Raw genomic sequence first — 17,771 nt, 5'->3', positions numbered from 1 at the left:
TTTTTTCCCTTTTATTTAGGTTTAGTACAACTTCCCATGATGGATTTTTTCCTTGTAATTATCAATTAATTAATTAATTCCTTGTAATTTTTCTAAGTAATTAGACTGATATTGTGGGTTCTAGTCCTGTGGTGGTAGGAATGGGATCAAGAAGAAATCCCAACCACTCACCTCAGCCATGTTGAACTTTCCCACATTGTATTCTGATGAGGGAAGGAAGGACTAGACTCTTCCAACTCAGCCTACCAGAATGTAGCTTGTCCCAGAAGTTCGGGTGCATTTTGAAGCTTTCCTGGCTTAAAATTGCACTACGACTTTGAGACACCCTGTAGTGTAGTCATCTGTTGCATAAAGTTGACATACTAAGTGTTTGTCTTAGAAGGATTTCAGTATATAAACGTTGCCTAATAACAGCCTTTCAAAATGGTTTCACTTTGTAGCTTCTGTAAGGCATGGTATTTCCCTTGTTGACTGGGTGACTGAGCAGAAATTTATTTTCATTTAGAATTTGTGAAAATAATAGGGTTGAAAATGGGAATAATAGATTGAGTAGAGAAAATAGTGGCAGTATATAGAGGGGAAAAGATGGTATTTTAGAAGAGTTGATGTCATTGTTTCTGTTTTTATAGCAGCCCTGTAGATATGGTACCTTAGGCCCAGAGATGCAAAGAAAGATTCTTCATTTGGCCTAGTTTCCATGGTAGCAGTGTGAAATGAGACTAGCTGATTTTGAAAAAATGTCCAACATGTTCTGTCCAACAACTGTCCAGACTGGTGCTGGGAAACACAAACATAGAAGCTCATTTTTCTACTCTCTTTATCATGATACAGTGACGTGGGTCCATTTGTATGATTGACAAAGTCCTATTTGTCTCATCCTGATTTCACTTCATTTACTCAGGACAGAATCCCACTTAGGGACAACTCGGTTCTTCATGATATCCTTCTCCCTACCACACTCCTTCCTCTGCATTCTAGTAGCATTTACACCTTTAACACGCTTTTGGAACTTAGCATATGTAACCTGTTTTTATTTAATTATCTTTATATGTCTAGTCTCCTCGAGTAAATCAAAAGCTTCGAGTGAAGAGACCGTATTTCTGCTTCCACAGTTCCATCCACAAATGTGTAGAGATGAAAGGAAATTTGACAGTGTTAATAGTAATGCCAGATTTTCGAGTTCTTTATGTAACGTAATTTTTATGTGTGTAATTGAATTGAGCATAGTTTAAAGTTAGCTGAAGTAGAACTTTGGCTATGTTTAATAAATAAGCTCATGATCTTTCCTGGAGATAAGAACTTGACCCTTCGGACTGCTATATGTTGGTGTTGTATGACGTCCCTGATTATATAATGATGGTCATTCACAGGGAGAATGAGGGGAAAGTCTCACTAATGATCCTCATTATATGCAAAAGCCTTCCTTATGGGTTTTTGCATTGCTAGAACCTGAGGAACGGGAATTCAGAAATGTTGACCTTTTAACTTGGGTTCATAGTTACTCTGATAAAGCAGTGTGTCACGGTAAAAGAGATAATTCATGTAACTATTAGACAGGGTATACAGTTGTTTTGACTTATTTAATTTGGAAAAACCTAATTAGATCCAATAGCTCTTGGCTTTCTGTCCTTCACTCTCTAAAAGCCTTTGAGAATTGATGTTGCATACAGATTCTCGTCACTCAGCTTGCCTAGGGCAGCAACAGACCTTTCTCCCAGAAGAAATCACTTAAATCTGGAAGTCCAATTTGCAAGAGACATTCTGATTAAGTGCAGACCTGCCAATTAGAATTAACTTTGAACAGTAGCTTTTTAATCACCATCACTGGTTATTGGAACAAGCTTTAGAACAGTTTTAAACTTTGTCACCCAAATCCGCTTGAATTCTGTTAAAATAACAGAAACTTGAAAGGTTTTTTCTTTTTATACAAGGATTTTTCTGAAATCCTGAGTGCTAATTCCTTTCCTCAGACCTTTCTACCTTGAGGATTTCCTTTTATATATATATATATATATATATTCCTTTTTTAAATCTGACTCATGAAACTCATAATTCTTAGACTGTTAAAAGACATTTTGATATCCTTAGAAAAGTTGAAGAAATTGTACTTTAATGATCCAGAACTCTCTCTTTCTCAGGAGGATTCTGCTGTTGATTTTCAGCCTTTCCTAGGAAGATGGACTCTGGACACGGTCATGGGATGAGCCATATGGACCATATGAGCCATATGAACCATAGTACCACTGTGCCCCCCCACCATCATCCATCCACTACACCCTCTCACAGTCATGGAGGAGGAGACATGATGATGATGATGGTGAGTAACCAAAAAGGAGACTGATGCCTTGTCACCAATTTGGGTCACAGAATATTAGAACTGGGTGGTCATCCCATGTAACCCTCTTATTTTATAGAGGAAAAAACTTGGTGCCCAAAGGGCAAAATAAATGACTTGCCCCGGAGAATTTTAATAAGATCTCAGGTCTCTTAGATTATACTGCAGTGTTGTTTCTTATGGTTTTTCCCCACAAGTGTACAATTTCATGCATTGCTGCAGAGGGCCATGCTAGTTCTCATTGCCTTAAAAAAAACAACAACAACACATTTTTAAAAATCTATTTTAAACTTAAATACAAAATAAGAAACATCCATGTACACAGCAGAACAGAGAATTTAGTATAAAGCAATAAATTTTCATTTCACAAAATGTAATAAATCCTACACGTTTTCAAAGCAGCCCAGCTCTTCTGTTCTTCCATCTAGCTTTTCTTTTGTTCTCTGCTGCTGTGTACTCATTACCTATTGTTATGGCTCTTCCTCAGGGTCATGGCATAGCCATAAATATACACACACATTCAAATGGGCCTGGATGGTTGTGGCAGAACAGAGTTCTATAAAGTAAGACTGAAGTGGAGGAAAAATCCCAGTTTCCAGTTTAGCAGCTTACTCCTTAAAATGTCTTGTCTCTTAAGATTGTGTTCCCTTAAGCTAGTGTTTAAATTTACCTGGTACATCCTCAATGTATAGTTTTCAGGTTGACTCTGTCTGAATCTAACTTACTGTTTTCTATTTTTGGCAGCCCATGACCTTCTATTTTGGCTATAAGAATGTGGAATTGTTGTTTTCTGGATTAATTATCAATACACCTGGGGGTAAGTAGTAAACTAGCAAATAATTGTTTGATAGGGATAGTCTCTGCAAAGAATAGTGTGACAACTTAAAGATACATTATTTGGCTAAAAGTCAGGAGACTGGAATTTTTTTTTCTCAATTATTGGTTTACTTTGTGATCTGTTCTCAATTTCTCACATGTAAGATAAGAATATAAGGATTATGATGGTCATCATGAGATCCCAGTTGTATCAATCACTATATTGCTTACAACAATAGAATGTCTTTGAAATTAAAAAAAAAAAATACCTGAGCTGTACACTGAAAAATAAGCCCAACTTTAGACTGTGCTCAAGTTCTACACAAGCCAGATATTAGCAAAAGTATGGTATCTTTTCAGACCAGTGAGGTAGATACCATGTCATAACACCCTGATCCAGGACTCCAATCTCATCCCCCTATTAGACAGATAAACGCACAGGTAACACTGACTACACCAGGTGTTAGGTGTTCTAGCACAGGTTCACTCTTGATCCAGACAAACAGGAAGACAGGAATGGAGACACAATAAGGGGTTAAATAAACTCACTTTATTCTAGTCTAGTCTTCTCACAAGAGTTGCTGATATTGGAAGTGCCAACTTCTACCAAATCACACTTCTCACAGGGTCAGGCAAGAAGGCTCCCCCTATGTCTCAGTGGGGTCAGTCAAGACAAGCACAGCATTCCAGCTTGTGCACTCCCCTAAATCCCCCCAAGCCTCAATGGTGGCCAATTGAGGTAGATACGTGCATTCTTCTATGCATAATTCAAATCCCCACTTACTAACCAGTACCCCCTTGATTTACAGGGCAACAGACAAAGAAGGCAGCTTGCCAACAATAGTCTCACAGGTTTATATTAATTCATTGTTATGTTTCACTGTGCAGTCACACATGATGGTGTTTATGGTGTATAATTCAAGGTTGTTTGTTTAACAGTTTATGTATGCAAGATTTATAAGGCCAGAAAGTAGTACAGCATCTGAAACCCAGGAGGAAAGAAGGCCTCCAGGAAGTAGTAGAGTATTTAGGATGTATATTCTAATCCCGTAGGAGAAAAAAACCCCACAACAGTCATACACGCACATAAACACCACTTTCTTTGCCCCTTTTCTTTGTACTACTTTCTCAGGGTCAAATTTAGTATTCAAGCATGGATTTTCAAAAGTGCCTATTACCTCATTCTTTATATCATACTAAATTTGCTGGCTCTGTGGGTGTTGCTCATACTGAGCATGCTCAGTAGCCAGTATGGGGCTGATCTGAGTGCCAAATGGGAAATTTCTTACGGCATGTCTTTGGATACAAGGAGGTAGAGTTAGTTGGAGAGGAGTTCCTGGATTTCAGTGAGGCTTTTGTTTCACCAATACCACTTCATAATGTAAGCATCTTCATTGCTACTTCAAATGTACTGACCTTTCAGAGTTAAGTTGATTCCTACTTGTGACAAAGAAGCAGATCTGAAAGCTTTATATCAAGTCTCTTTGTTTTTCATATCATTGGGATTCTCTTCTCTTGATCATTGATGTTACATTGACCTGTCTAGGTAGAGGTTCCTCTATTAAGAAATGACAGTAGCATTTATTGTTCTGATCTGTTTGGTCCCCTTTGGCATAACCTTGGTTACATAAGGAGTTTCTGTATTTCTTTTCCTTTTCCCAACTAGAAATGGCTGGGGCATTTGTGGCTATCTTTTTGTTAGCAATGTTCTATGAAGGCCTCAAGATAGGACGGGAGAGCCTGCTTCGTAAATCCCAGGTCAGCATTCGCTACAACTCCATGCCAGTCCCAGGGCCAAATGGAACCATCCTTATGGAAACACATAAAACTGTTGGGTAAGAAAAAAAGTAACTATAGGTAGAAGACCTTGAGAGTCAGGTCAGTTGAAAGTAAGCTTTTCTTTGCCGAGTAGGACAGGGGCAACTTGCTACTTGAAGTGATAATTTTATATAATCTTGTTGAAAATTGTCATTAGTGTTATGGGACTGTGTATCATGGCCAAGTCTACTGGGGAGAAACTACATGCGCACAGAAAAAGAAATGCAAAATAAATGCCAGATAATTTTTGGAGTAGGGAGCACTACCATTTGAGGAAATCAAGAAAGATTTAGATAGCTTGAGCCAGAAAGAAAACCAGGGTCTCCTCATCTTCCTAGTGCAAACTTCTTTCTGCTGAACCTCTCTTCTAAATTATGTGAACAATATGTAATTGTAGCAGAGTGACCTGCATCCTTCAAGACAAAAGTTGGGTAATTCCCACACACTTCATTCCATCTCTGGCTCAGTCACCCTAAATCAGTGGACTAGCCAACTATGCTGTCTTGTCAACACACACACTGAGTCTCAGAAGAGCCAGTAGAGATGAGTTAGAGAGGTAGAGGTAGGGATGAAATACAGTTCAGGCTGGTAAGTGAGTTTCACTCCAGTGTCCACAGTGATATGAGTACTTTCAAGGTCAGCCCTAATTTTTGTCCCTATTTGTTTTCCAGGCAACAGATGCTGAGTTTCCCTCACCTTCTGCAGACAGTGCTGCATGTCATCCAGGTGGTCATTAGCTACTTCCTTATGCTTATCTTTATGACCTACAATGGCTACCTCTGCATCGCAGTGGCAGCAGGGGCTGGAACAGGCTACTTTCTCTTCAGCTGGAAGAAGGCAGTGGTAGTGGACATCACAGAGCACTGCCATTAATGTCAGATTCTAGGAGGTGGCCTTATTTACCATAAGTGGAAATAGCTGGAGACTGGGGAAGTTGATTTCAGGTCCTCCCATTGTCCCTCAATTGACCCCTTGACTCCCAGCACTTGCATAGACAACAAATCAAGGAGATTTATGTATTAACCTCCAACCTGGATGGTGCCCTTCCCAAACTGTTGATTTCTGCTACTAGGCTGAGATCCACAGTTCTCCACTAATCAAAGTAGCTTTTTGTTCTAATGATTTCTTGATCATCTACTTCCCTTTTTACTCTCTTTTTATGATGATATTTTGTGGTCATTTCTGGGTCATAGGCAGAGGTTGTGGGAAGCTCCTACCCACCCCATAACTCTAGAACAGTTGGACTTTATGAGGGGGAAATAAGGTGTGCCTGTGCTGAGGTGTGGAGTGATATGTGGCGATCTGAGAATCTGAAGAAGGATTTTTGAGTGGATGAAACGTGCAATAGCATAAAGAAATGTTCCCTTGCGTAGCAACAATCTGGGTCAGAAGCTTCTGCCTCTGTTTACTTTTTTATTCTTATCTCACCCAATCACACAATTGACAACTTAATGATAGGAAATGTTTTCTAATAAAACCAGTGGCATCTTTTCATCTTGCTACTAGTTGGTCATGGCTTCATGAAATGAAAATTCTTATGTCTTAGCTTTTCCTTTAAACTAGCAATTGTTGGGGTAGGGAGCTTAGTACAGGAACCATCACTCATTATCTAAGGGAGACAATCATGACACTAGTCCTCTAAATGATGACACCTCAGCTCACTCTGGCTGGCCCCACTTTAGCTGGCTGAGTTACAGCATATGGAAAATCATTACTCCATATTTTTAAATATTGAAATAGCAGTGGTTCTTAGAAGGGACCCTTCTCTAACCTGTTCTGTCACTAATCTTTCTTAGAGAGGTTTGGAATACAGTCTACTTGTCACCTGGGACATCCTTTAGCTTAGCCTCCATGTAAGCTATCTTTCATTTGAGGACTTGACGTAGATTACTTCTTGCCTAAAAGAATGGCCATTGTGATAGAACCCTTCCCCAGCCTTTTCTCATAAAGAATCACGTTTACCTGTTCATCCTTGCTGTTGAGCTTACTTTGCAAACTACCTCTAAAGTGAATTTTCCTGAACTCACCTAATAAATCCTGCCTTTCATGGTGCTTGAAATTCTCATTATGCCCTAGGGCAAAAAAGACAGTACAACTGCTCTGGTGGTTTTTAAGTCTATACTCTTCGTGGGGAGGCAGTGAAACCAATGGAAAGAGCTGGGGTGTGGATTAGAGGACCTGGCTTCATATCTCAGCTCTGCCACCTAACACCTGTTTGAATTTAGGCAAGTCGTTAAACCTTACACCTCAGTCTCCTCATCTGTAAAATAAGGGGGTCAGACTAGATGACCTAAGCTCCCTCCCAGCTCTAAGTCTATGATCCTATAATCTTAAAATACTTTTCCAATAAATTCCAACCCAGGCCTGTTCTGGAGTGTGTTCTTTGTTCTTCCAGGTTACTTGGTTCCCAAAATCTTCGTTAATAATCCTAGGAAACTTACTTTGGCTTTGCTTTCAGCACATTTGGCTATTTAAGAACACTGAATAAAGAAAAATTCCCTTTGATCATTTACATAATAGATCCAACAGTAACTATATGGAGGCTGAGAAATAAATTATGGATCTTCTTTGGAAGCAGCCTTTTTTCTTGCTTAGTGTCATAAATTGTTTCATGTGTTGTTGGGCATTAGTAGTGCTTAGCGCCAGCTAGATAAAAAGATTTTTTAAATAGATCTGTCTGGTAAAATCAGCTCCCTGAAAAGCCACATAGAAGTAAGTGCCTATGACTGGAGAGTGTACCCCAGAACTCTCTGCCTACTTCCAGCACCTATGTTATTCATTATTCCCTCCATCTCCTTACACTTTTAAAGCCACGTGGGATTATTTTAGTTTGTAAATTAATGGAATTAAAGTTTGGTTTGAGAGCCAGAACCAGATGGTGCTGTGTAATTATCTCATAATTACATATCTGGGATTTGAATCAACTGAGCATGTGCCAAGCATGTGACAGTAATTTACCAAGGAGACCTCTACAATCCAGTACTAAGGATTTAACTATCCTATAATTGGACACTAACATCGAGGAATAGCAAAGGTATAACAATAATGACCTAGGTGCTGAAATAGACACCAATGATTTCATATTCGGCCCTGTTGCTTTCTAGGAGTTTCAGCCTAGACAGGGAGATAAGGGACCAAGCCCAGTAAAGTTAGTATTGTATTTAAGGTTCCCAGAGGGAAAACCATTCCTTAGCTTCAGTTTCTTGGTGGAATTTATGCTATTCAGGATATAGTGGGGTTTTTTTGGTTCAAGGCCTATATTTTGAAGGACCCAGCAAGAAATGATTGTTTTATTGAGACATCTGCTTATCCTTCCCCACTGAGAATTTGGATTGTGGTGATATGATAGCCTAGCCCAGCCTTTACCACCTTGTTTCAGTCTTTGCTCGTTGGTATTCTATACCATTAACTTCTCCTTTTGTTTGACTCTTCCATCCCCTTTTGATTTCTCCCCGTTGTTACTCTTTCCTATACAGCTCAAAATGTGTAGAGTATTGCTATGTGAGTTCTCCTACAAGTACAGATTGAAACCTATCCACTACTATACTTTATCAAATTTGCCTCTTGCTAATGATTAATGATTGTGAACACTGGACATGGTTTTCAAGAGTTGTTGGGGACCTCTGGATATCTGTGTAAATAACTCTGCTCATGTGGGATTGAAAAATGGAATCACAGCTACAAATCTGAATGCATAAATCCTAGCACTGGGCATTTTTTGCAAGTTCCAGATGTTCCTTCCCCCTCAGAACCTGCACATAGTACTAGGAATCCAAATGTTTGTTGAGTGAATGAATGAATGAAAGATTAGAATGTTGGTGAGCTGTATGGTAGATGGAATAAATGGCAACCATGTGGCCATTGTGGAAAGACGCTCAGTTTGATTCTGCCCATTAGCTTGGAGTTTGTAATGAGTCAGTGGGTTACAGATTAAGGTTTTTTCATCTTGGCTACAGGAGTATTAGGTTCCCTTTCCATTTGGGGTTGCCATTATGGGCTTCCTTCTGTCAGCCTGCTGGAGAGCTGCTCATTTTAGCGGAGCCTCCAGCTACCAAAGGGTACTATTGAGTATATGGTCACCTGAAGATGCAGCTACTTTTCCTCCTCTAATTTTGACCCTGTCCTCCCTCATGCTTCCTTCAGTCAGATGTACCAACTGAAGCAAAAAAATTCATTTAATAAAATGCCTTATTCAGTGTGTCTACATTGATACTGTCTATTTTAGATTGTGAGCTCCTTGAGGGCAGTTTTTGCTGTAACACAGCATGTTTATACATTGCTGTGGAGTGCCTAACAGTGCCATGTGCGAAAGAACACATAATAAATATTTTGATTCTGTTGGTGTGTTTTGGGCCATAGTGTTGTCAAAATTAGTTTCCATATTTAGCTTTGCTATTAGTGACAGTTTACAGCTTTCTAAAGTAAACATCTATATGGCCTTCTAGTAGACAATAGTCTTCTATTTTCATGTCTCATTTCTTATCTTAGCTGAAATGAGGGCTAGTCTTCCTGAGGGGGGTGCACGAAAATCAAAACCCTTGCACCCACTCCCTCACCAATATGTTGTCAATTCTAAAGCTCAGCCACATCAGTCAAGAAGCCAAGTATGTAATTCATATTAACTACCACTTACTTTACGTGCACATGCATTAGCAAGCTTTGGTATGGCTAGCTAAATGTCGAGGAGCTCTTCCAGGCTTCAGCTGATGGCCAGACCCTTATTAAAAGACTTCTTATACCATAGCAAAGAGTTCTATCCCGTATTCCATTCTGCAAATCCTATTTATCCAAGGAAATGAAAGTCACATTCTCCTGAAGGAGGACAGTGAGCTCCTGTTTACCATGCAAAGGATTCATGATGGCAAGCCTCATATTTTCAAGAAATTGATTAAAGTTGTGACAGGGATACAATTATATTTTATTCCCATATTGTTTCAGTAAAACATGATCTAAATCAGTTCTGAAACCCTTGGCCCACAGCACTCCTGAGTGCAACCCAAACCAGATTAAAATGTAGTTGGGAAATACTTAACAAAATAAGTAAGAATACAGTAAAATGGATAGCATTAATATGTGGTTTTCTAAGTACGCAGTCTGCTTGGATCCTTTTGTAGTATGGTTTGGTGGCAGCCACTGAACAGTGACTTGTTGACACTACTGGCTATATCATCTGAGATAAAATTGTAGGTGGGGGGGTGCTTGAAACAGGCTATTATGAAAGCCATGAACCCCGCCTTTCCTTTTGCTAGTAAAAGATTATAAATTAGAGAATGGAGTAGCAGCTGGATTTTTCTTTTGTTTTTACACTTCAAGAAGCTAATTAGGACAGTTTTTTGGCTTTACTTTATCTCCAAGAGAATCATCAGCTGGTTGATTCGCTGGCTCAGTGAGAGCTCCCTGTTCTCTATAGGCAACTAATTTTAATGGGCTTACTCCAAAGCCTAACAACTCAAGGACCTTGTCTGTTACATCTTGTACAGATTGAAGAATTTGTCCCAGTTTTTCAAAGATCTAGGCCTATCCCAGGCACAGAAATGTGGGTAAAGGTATATGCACGTGCAAGATGACGTCTCTTCTGCATTGAGTCATTCCCACAAAACGTTTGTTCTGCTAGTTAAATGGAATTTTTAATCCCAGAAAATTTTTTTTAAACATATCTCCATCTCTAGATGAGGAATCAGGTCTTAAACCTTGAAGAACTGTAGGTATTAGTTTCACAAAAATGTCAGGGGAAAGTACAGCCTGGCTCTCTCCCACAAGTACTCGCAATAAAGAGGAAGGAAAAGCACCAGATGGAGTGATGATTAGGAAATTCAAAAAGAAACCACTGGTTCCTTTTCCCATCCCAGGTCAACATGGAGAGATCCAGAGGCCTTCGGACCTTGGGGGAGGGGGAATTGGGGCAGAGGGGTGGTGCCAATTCTAGCCAGCAAGGCCTGCACTGCACTTTTTAGAATGGGCCTGTGGCTGGGTGCAGGAGTAGGAACAGAAATTAATAGTTACTATTGGGCCCATGATAGCATGGACTGTATCTGGAACCTTAGGCTGGGAAATACAGGGTTGTATACAGGTACAGAAATGAACCTGCAGCCTTCTTGCCCCCCTGCCTCTGAAGTAGTAGCTCAGATTTTAATCCACAGTGAGTTCCAGGGCAGGAAGCTTCAGACCAAGGGTAAGCCTGTTGTCCTATCAGTCTGAAATTAGTCTTCTAAGTGGCTCACAAGGGCTGAGGCCAGCATCTGTCTTGTCTACTGGAGCTCCAACCAGAGCAAGTCAGCAGTTGTGTCACCTGGACATAAATTTCAGAAAGGAGCTTAAAGGCTCAGATCAGAAGGGCTGCAACCATCATTCTATATCAGGCTACTTAGGATGAGCTGAAAATGTGCAGTAACCTGATCTGAACTATCCCTGAGATCTTTGAAAAACATCACATAATACCCAAAGAAAGCAGTTACACCTAGAGAATACACCAGATCTGATGGTCTCTCCAGAAGTTTGTAGGGTTTGGCCCTAGCACAAAATTCCAATTCAGGAAGTAAGGCTGGAAGAATGAATAAACAAAAAGATACCCTTGTCTTGGAGCCAGGGAATGCAAAACACAATGCAGGCAAAGCTTGAAAGAAAAACCAGACCACAAAGTCAACCAGAATTTCTAGGAAAAAAAATCAAACAATGATTTTAAAACAAAATGAGATCTGTAGAGGAAAGAATTGGTAAAGGAATGAAAGTGCTAAAAGAAGGATTTAAAAGAACTTAACCCAAGCAACAGACTCCATGAAAATTAGAGTAAACTAAATGGAAATTACAATAAAATATTAAAAAAAAAAAAAGCTACCCTAGAAAACAGGTGATAGAGGGGGGGAAAAAATCTTAAGAATCATTAGGCTACCTGAAAGTCAATACCAATAAGGGTCTAGATACAACCACATTTCAAGAAATCATGAGTGAAAATTGCCCAAAGAGAAAGTGAAAGTAGAATCTACTTCATGAATGAAACCCTAAAATTAAATCTCTCAGAAATATTATAGCCAAGATCTAGAGCTCTTTTCCAGATAAAATGAGAAGCTTCCAGAAAAAAAGGTGGAGTACTGGGCAACCATTGTGAGGATCACACAAGATTTGACACATTCCAAAAGGCAAAACAAATGTTTATAACTTAATAATTTACCCAGAAAAAAATGAATAACATTCTACAGGAGGAAGAAACAAAACAAAACGTCACCTTAATAAAATTGAGGATATCAAAAGTATTCCTGATAAAAGGAGCAGAGCTGAATAAAAACTTTGAAATGTAAACACGAGTTAAGAGATACATAAAAAGGTAAATATGTTTGACAAGGTCAAAGTATTTACCTTCTAATAGAAAAAGAGCAAACAAGTATCCCTTTAGCATCCTAATGTCATCAAAGGTCATAGAAGAACTAAGACAGCCTGGGACAGGGTTTTTATGTTTTGATGATTTTTGAAAGAAATGTCCTAGCATAGTGACGTTAAATAGAAACAAAGGCCATAAAACTATACGTAGGAATGGGCTCATGTTGACTTAGTTTTAAAATGTATTTATGTACTTTATTAAATTTTCCAATCACACTTTAATCTTTTTTAGGCCCATTTGGGAATGTTGTGGGCCACATGCAGCCTATATTTGACACTTCTGTTTTAGGAATACCTCTAGGGAAGATGAGAGGCAGTGAGGGGGGACAACTTATCTCACATAATCTGACCTATATAGGTCACAAACCATCCAAAGGCACTGTAAAGAGAAGGTACTGAGAGGTAGAAGAAAGAAGCAGGTCACACCAGTGTGGTTATATATGTGTAGGTTTATTGAGGCTTATTGGGTTAATTGGGGAAGTTTACTTACATGACTGCTCCTTGGCAGTACTGGTACTTGACAAGCAGTAGACCTCCCTTAATCAGATAGCATATAGAAACAAAATGAAGGCATAGTGCCCAAGAAGGCCCAGGGTAACTGGTAAGTTTTCCCATTGTATAGTTTCTTTTGAAGTTTACATTAAAGGTAGTTTACATTAACTGTGGTGATAGGTCACATTCTCATAATCTTTCTCCCATCATACAGGATGAACAAGTAGATGACTAAACGAAGGGAAGGGCTTGGGGGAAACAACTTTCATCTCAACCAGTTAAAAGAGGGTCAAACTCACAAACAAAAATATTTGGCATAAAAATACATTCAATTCAACAGGGAAACAGGAGGAAACTGGGAGGGGGGAGAAAAGAGGGAATAACAGGAAGGACAGAAACAGAAGGATCAGCAAAACAAACTCTAAATTTGTAGGGTGTATAGAGAAGAGAGAATTAAAAGGAAAGACAACAAGAATCTGTGACTGGTTTCTGGGCTAGGTGGGGGCAGAGAAACAGAAGCAAATTTCATCAAGCAGAGATCATTAGTGTTAAGAATGCTCTCTTATCACTCTCTTATTAAAAATTGGGGCAAGGAGCAAAGACAGAATAAGATGAAAGGCAATACATAATCATAAATATGAATAATATAAAGAAAAAGAACTGATCAATGGGATCATGATTCCAAGGTACCAATGATAAAGCATGCTGCCCACCTCCTAAGAGTCAGTCACAATCCATTCATTAAGTACCTACTATGTGCCAGGAGCTGTGCTAAGCATTGGGGATACAAAGAAAGGCAAAAGACAATCCCTGTCCTTGAGGAGCTCACAATCTAATGGGTAAGATAACATAAACAACTATTTACAAACAAGACATGGCCAGTATAAATTGAAATAACCAACAGAGAGAAGGCACTGGAATTCAGAGAGATTGGAAAAGGCTTCCTTTAGAAGGTGAGATTTTAGCTGGAACTTATAGAAGTCAGAGAATCCTGTAGGAGGATAGGAGGAAGGAGAACATTACAGACTTGGAAGAAAGTAAAAAAAAAAAAATGAACAGAGCCAAAAGATGGAGTGTCTTCGTAGAGGAACAGCAAGGAAGTCAGCAGGGTCTCCATCACAGAGGTTGGGGGATGGGAAGTAATAAGGTGTAAGAAGGCTGGAAAGATGGTGAGGGGAAGCTGGTTATGAAGGGCTTTGAATGCCAAGTAGAGAATTTTATATTTGGTCTTGGAGGCAATTGACAGCTACTGGAGTTTTTTTTTTTCTTTCTGCAGGTGGAAGGGGAGGCTGGAAGGGGGGAGAGGGAGATATGGTTGGAACTGCACTTTAGGAAAATTGCTTTGACAACTTGGTGGAGGATGGACTAGAGTAGGGAGAGATTTGTGGAAGGCAGACCAACCAGCAAGCAATTGCAGTAGCCCAAGTGTGAAATGATAAGGACCTGTACCAGGGTGGTGGTACTGTCAAAGGAGAAAAGGGGACATATTCGAAAGAAGTTACAATGGTGAAATAGGCTTTGACAAAAGATTGGATATGAAAGACTATCCTTTCAGGGATCATTTCTGTAGTGTGTTACTAGAGAATTGTGGCTGGAAGTGTATAAGGCTACAAAAATGTGCATACCCTTTGACCCTGCAATATTGCTTCTGGGACTGTATGCCAAAGAGATCACAGAAATGGGAAAGGGTCCCACATGTACAAAAATACTTATAGCAGCTCTCTTTGTGGTGGCCAAAAACTGGAAATCAAGGGGATGCCCATCAATTGGGGAATGGCTGAATAAATTGTGGTATATGAATGTAATGGAATACTATTATGCTATAAGAAATGATGAACAGGAAGACTTCAGAGAGGCCTGAACCAGGAGAACTTTGTACACAGCAACAACCATAGTGTGTGAGGAATTATTCTGGTAGACTTAGTACTTCGTTGCAATGCAAGGACTTAAAAAATCCCAGTGGAATCTTGAGGCAAAACGCCTTCCACATACAGAGAAAGAACTATGGAATTTGATCATGGCACGAAGCAGACCATTTTCTTTTGTATTATGTTTTCTTTTATAATTTCTCCCATTCATTTTAATTCTTCCATGCAACATGACTAAGGTGAAAATGTATTTAATAGGAATGTATATGTAGAACCTATATGAAATTGCATGCCGTCTCAGGGAGGGCGTGGGGAGGGAGGGGGGAAAGAAGGTGAGGAAGGGGAAAAAATCTAAGATATATGGAAGTAATTGTAGAACACTGAAAACACATAAAATAATTTAAATTTAAATATAAAATTAAAGAAAAGATAGGATATGAGAGGAGTAGGGTGAGAGATAGTGAGGATTTGAGGATGACACATGGGTTTTAAGCCTGTGTGACTGGAAAAATGGTGATACCTTTGACAGTAATAGGGAAGTTTGAAAGAGGAGAGGATTTTAGGGGAAAGATAATGAATTGTTTTTTGCAGTGTTGAGTTTAAGAAACCTGTAAGACATCTAGTTCAAGATGTCTAACAGGTAATTGGAGATGTGAGACTGAAAGCAGAGATTAGGGATATATAAGTGGATTTGAAAATTATCAGCATGGAGATGATAACTGAATCCATGAGAACTGATAAGGTCATCAGGTGAAATACAAAAAGAGAGCCTCAAAGGGAATCCTGCAGGACACATACGGTTAGGGAACATGAGCTGCATGAAGGTTTAGCAAAAGAGACTGGACAGTGGTCAGATAGGAAGAGAATGAGGAAAGAGTGTCCTGAAAACCTAGAGAAAAGAGTATCAAACGTAGGTGATGGATAGCATCAAAGGCAAAAGGTCAAGAAGAATGAGGATTGAGAAAGACCATTGGGTTGAATAATTAGGAGATCAGAAGGAAGAAACTGGGGCAAGAACTATTTCACAAAAACTCCTGGGAAAACCAGAAAGCAGTCTGGCAGAAACAAAGCATAGGCGACCATTCACACTGCATACCAAGAAAAGCACAGTTAGGATATCATGAACAAATGGGGGAAAATATTACATGTCAGATCTACAAATAAGAGTTCATGACCAAATAAGAGCTAGAGAGTATCAGAAGAGGTAATATGGATAATTTTGATTACATTAAGTTAAAAAGATTTTGCACAAAAAAACCAAAAGCAGCCAAAATCAGAAGGAAAGCCAGAAATTGGGCAGGGTGAGGGTGGGGTGGGAGTTGGGTGTGTGTGCAGAATTACAGCAAGTTTCTCTCTTAAAGTTCTCATGTCACAAATATATAGGAAACTGAGCCAAGTTTATGCAAATAAAAATTGTTCCCCAATTGATAAATGGTCAAATGATATGAATAGGCAGTTTTCAGAAGAAGAAATCAAAACAGAAAAGGGAAATGACAAGTACTGGAGAGAATGTGGGAAAATAAGGACACAAAGCTATGAACTGGTCCAACCATTCTGGAGAACAATTTGAAATTATGCCCAAAGAGTTATAAAATTAAGCATACTCTTTGACTTTATAATACTGCTACTAGGTTTATATCCTAAGAAATTCAAAGGAAAAGGATGAATATGTGCAAAAATATTTATAGCAGTTCTTTTTGTGATGGCAAAGAACTGAAAATTGAGTGCCCATCAATTGGGGAATGGCTAAACAAGTTATAGCATATAATTGTGATGGAATATTATTGTGCTGTAAGAAATAATAAAAGGAATAGTTTCAGAAAAACTTGGGAAGACTTCTAAAGAACTGATGCAAAATGGAGTAGAACCAGGAGAACATTTTACCCAGTAACAGCATTATTGTAACAGTAATCAACTGTGAAAGACTTAACTACTCTGATCAATACAATGATCCATGACAATTCTAAGGACTCATGATGACAAATGCTATTCAATTCCCGACAGAGAACTCATAGACTCGAGTGCAAATTGAAGACTATTTTTTCTCTTTATTTTTCTTGCTTCTCTCTCATCTTCCCCCATATACATGGCTAATATAGAAGTATGTTTTGCTTGACTTCACATGTATAATGAGTATATTTTTTGTCTTCTCAAAGTAGGGAGGGAGGGGATGGTAGGAAGGAGAGAATTTGAAATTGTAAATAAAAATGTAAAAGAGTTTTGTTTTGTTATTTTATGAGAGATGATTGGTAAATTTGGAAAAAGTTTTGGTTGAATGAGAAGCCAGGCTGTAGAGAGTTAAGAAGACAATGAGAGGAGAAGACACAGAAGCAGCTGTTGTGAACACACTTCTCAAGGCCATCCAAAGGTAAAAGAGATATGAGACAACAGTTAGCAGGGATAGATGGAAGGAAAGGGTTTGTTTTTTGAGGATGAGGGTAACACAGGTATATTTGTAGGCAGTAGGGAGGCAGCCAAAAGGGAGAGACAGAAGATAAGTGGGAGAATTGAGCTGATAGAGGGATAATCTGCTGGACCAAACAGGATGGAATGGAATCATTTATCCATGTAGAGAGGTTTGCCTTGGTAAAGAGAAGGGCTACCTCATCACATGAAATAGTCATGAGGAATGAGATAGTGGCAGAAGACATTTGGATGTTGTGAGATAAGGAAGAAAGGAGGAGCTTTCAGCAAATAGCTCAATTTTTTTCTGTAAAACATTAAGGAAAGGTTCTCAGCTGAGAGAGTAAGGGGAGGAGGAACCATGGGAGGTTTGAAGAGGGATGAAAAGGTTTGGAAGAGCCACTGTGGAAAGTGGGAGAGTGAAATAATTAGGGAGGTGTTTGCCTAGCAACAGTGAGGGCCCAGATCAAAATATGTAACATAAATTCATAGTGGGCCCCAGTTAGGAAGGGGCAGGAGTGATTTTCTTCACCTTTGTTCAGCTGCAGATGTGTAAGAACAAAGGCAGAGGATAATGGGAGTTATTCAAGGCTGAGGCTTAGCAGGGTATAATCGGGGATATGATAAGGGGAGAAGGAATTAAAAGAAGACAACAGAGAGTTGAA

The 17,771-nt window shown here is 39.2% G+C and overlaps 1 protein-coding gene and 1 pseudogene across 3 annotated transcripts in view; both read left to right on the top strand.

The window, feature by feature from the left end:
• The window catches only part of SLC31A1 (solute carrier family 31 member 1), a 29,826-nt gene extending 22,488 nt beyond the window's left edge, over positions 1 to 7,338 (top strand). The window contains exons 4-7 of one of the 3 annotated variants that reach the window (XM_072632480.1): positions 2,139 to 2,317; positions 3,080 to 3,152; positions 4,818 to 4,986; positions 5,641 to 7,338. In XM_072632480.1, coding sequence (XP_072488581.1) covers positions 2,177 to 2,317; positions 3,080 to 3,152; positions 4,818 to 4,986; positions 5,641 to 5,842 — 585 coding nt within the window. In that variant the 5' untranslated portion in view covers positions 2,139 to 2,176 and the 3' untranslated portion in view covers positions 5,843 to 7,338. The remainder of the gene's footprint in view (positions 1 to 2,138; positions 2,318 to 3,079; positions 3,153 to 4,817; positions 4,987 to 5,640) is intronic. The other 2 variants (XM_072632482.1, XM_072632481.1) reach the window with 2 other exon arrangements.
• A 7,036-nt stretch (positions 7,339 to 14,374) lies between these two features.
• Positions 14,375 to 14,458, top strand: LOC140521928 (small nucleolar RNA U3; annotated as a pseudogene).
• Positions 14,459 to 17,771: the final 3,313 nt, after the last annotated feature.

This window comes from Notamacropus eugenii, chromosome 1, assembly GCF_028372415.1.
Source record: "Notamacropus eugenii isolate mMacEug1 chromosome 1, mMacEug1.pri_v2, whole genome shotgun sequence".
Taxonomy (NCBI): domain Eukaryota; kingdom Metazoa; phylum Chordata; class Mammalia; order Diprotodontia; family Macropodidae; genus Notamacropus; species Notamacropus eugenii.
The sequence above is the reverse complement of the archived record's forward strand: the minus strand, read 5'-3'. Positions and strand labels throughout refer to the sequence as shown.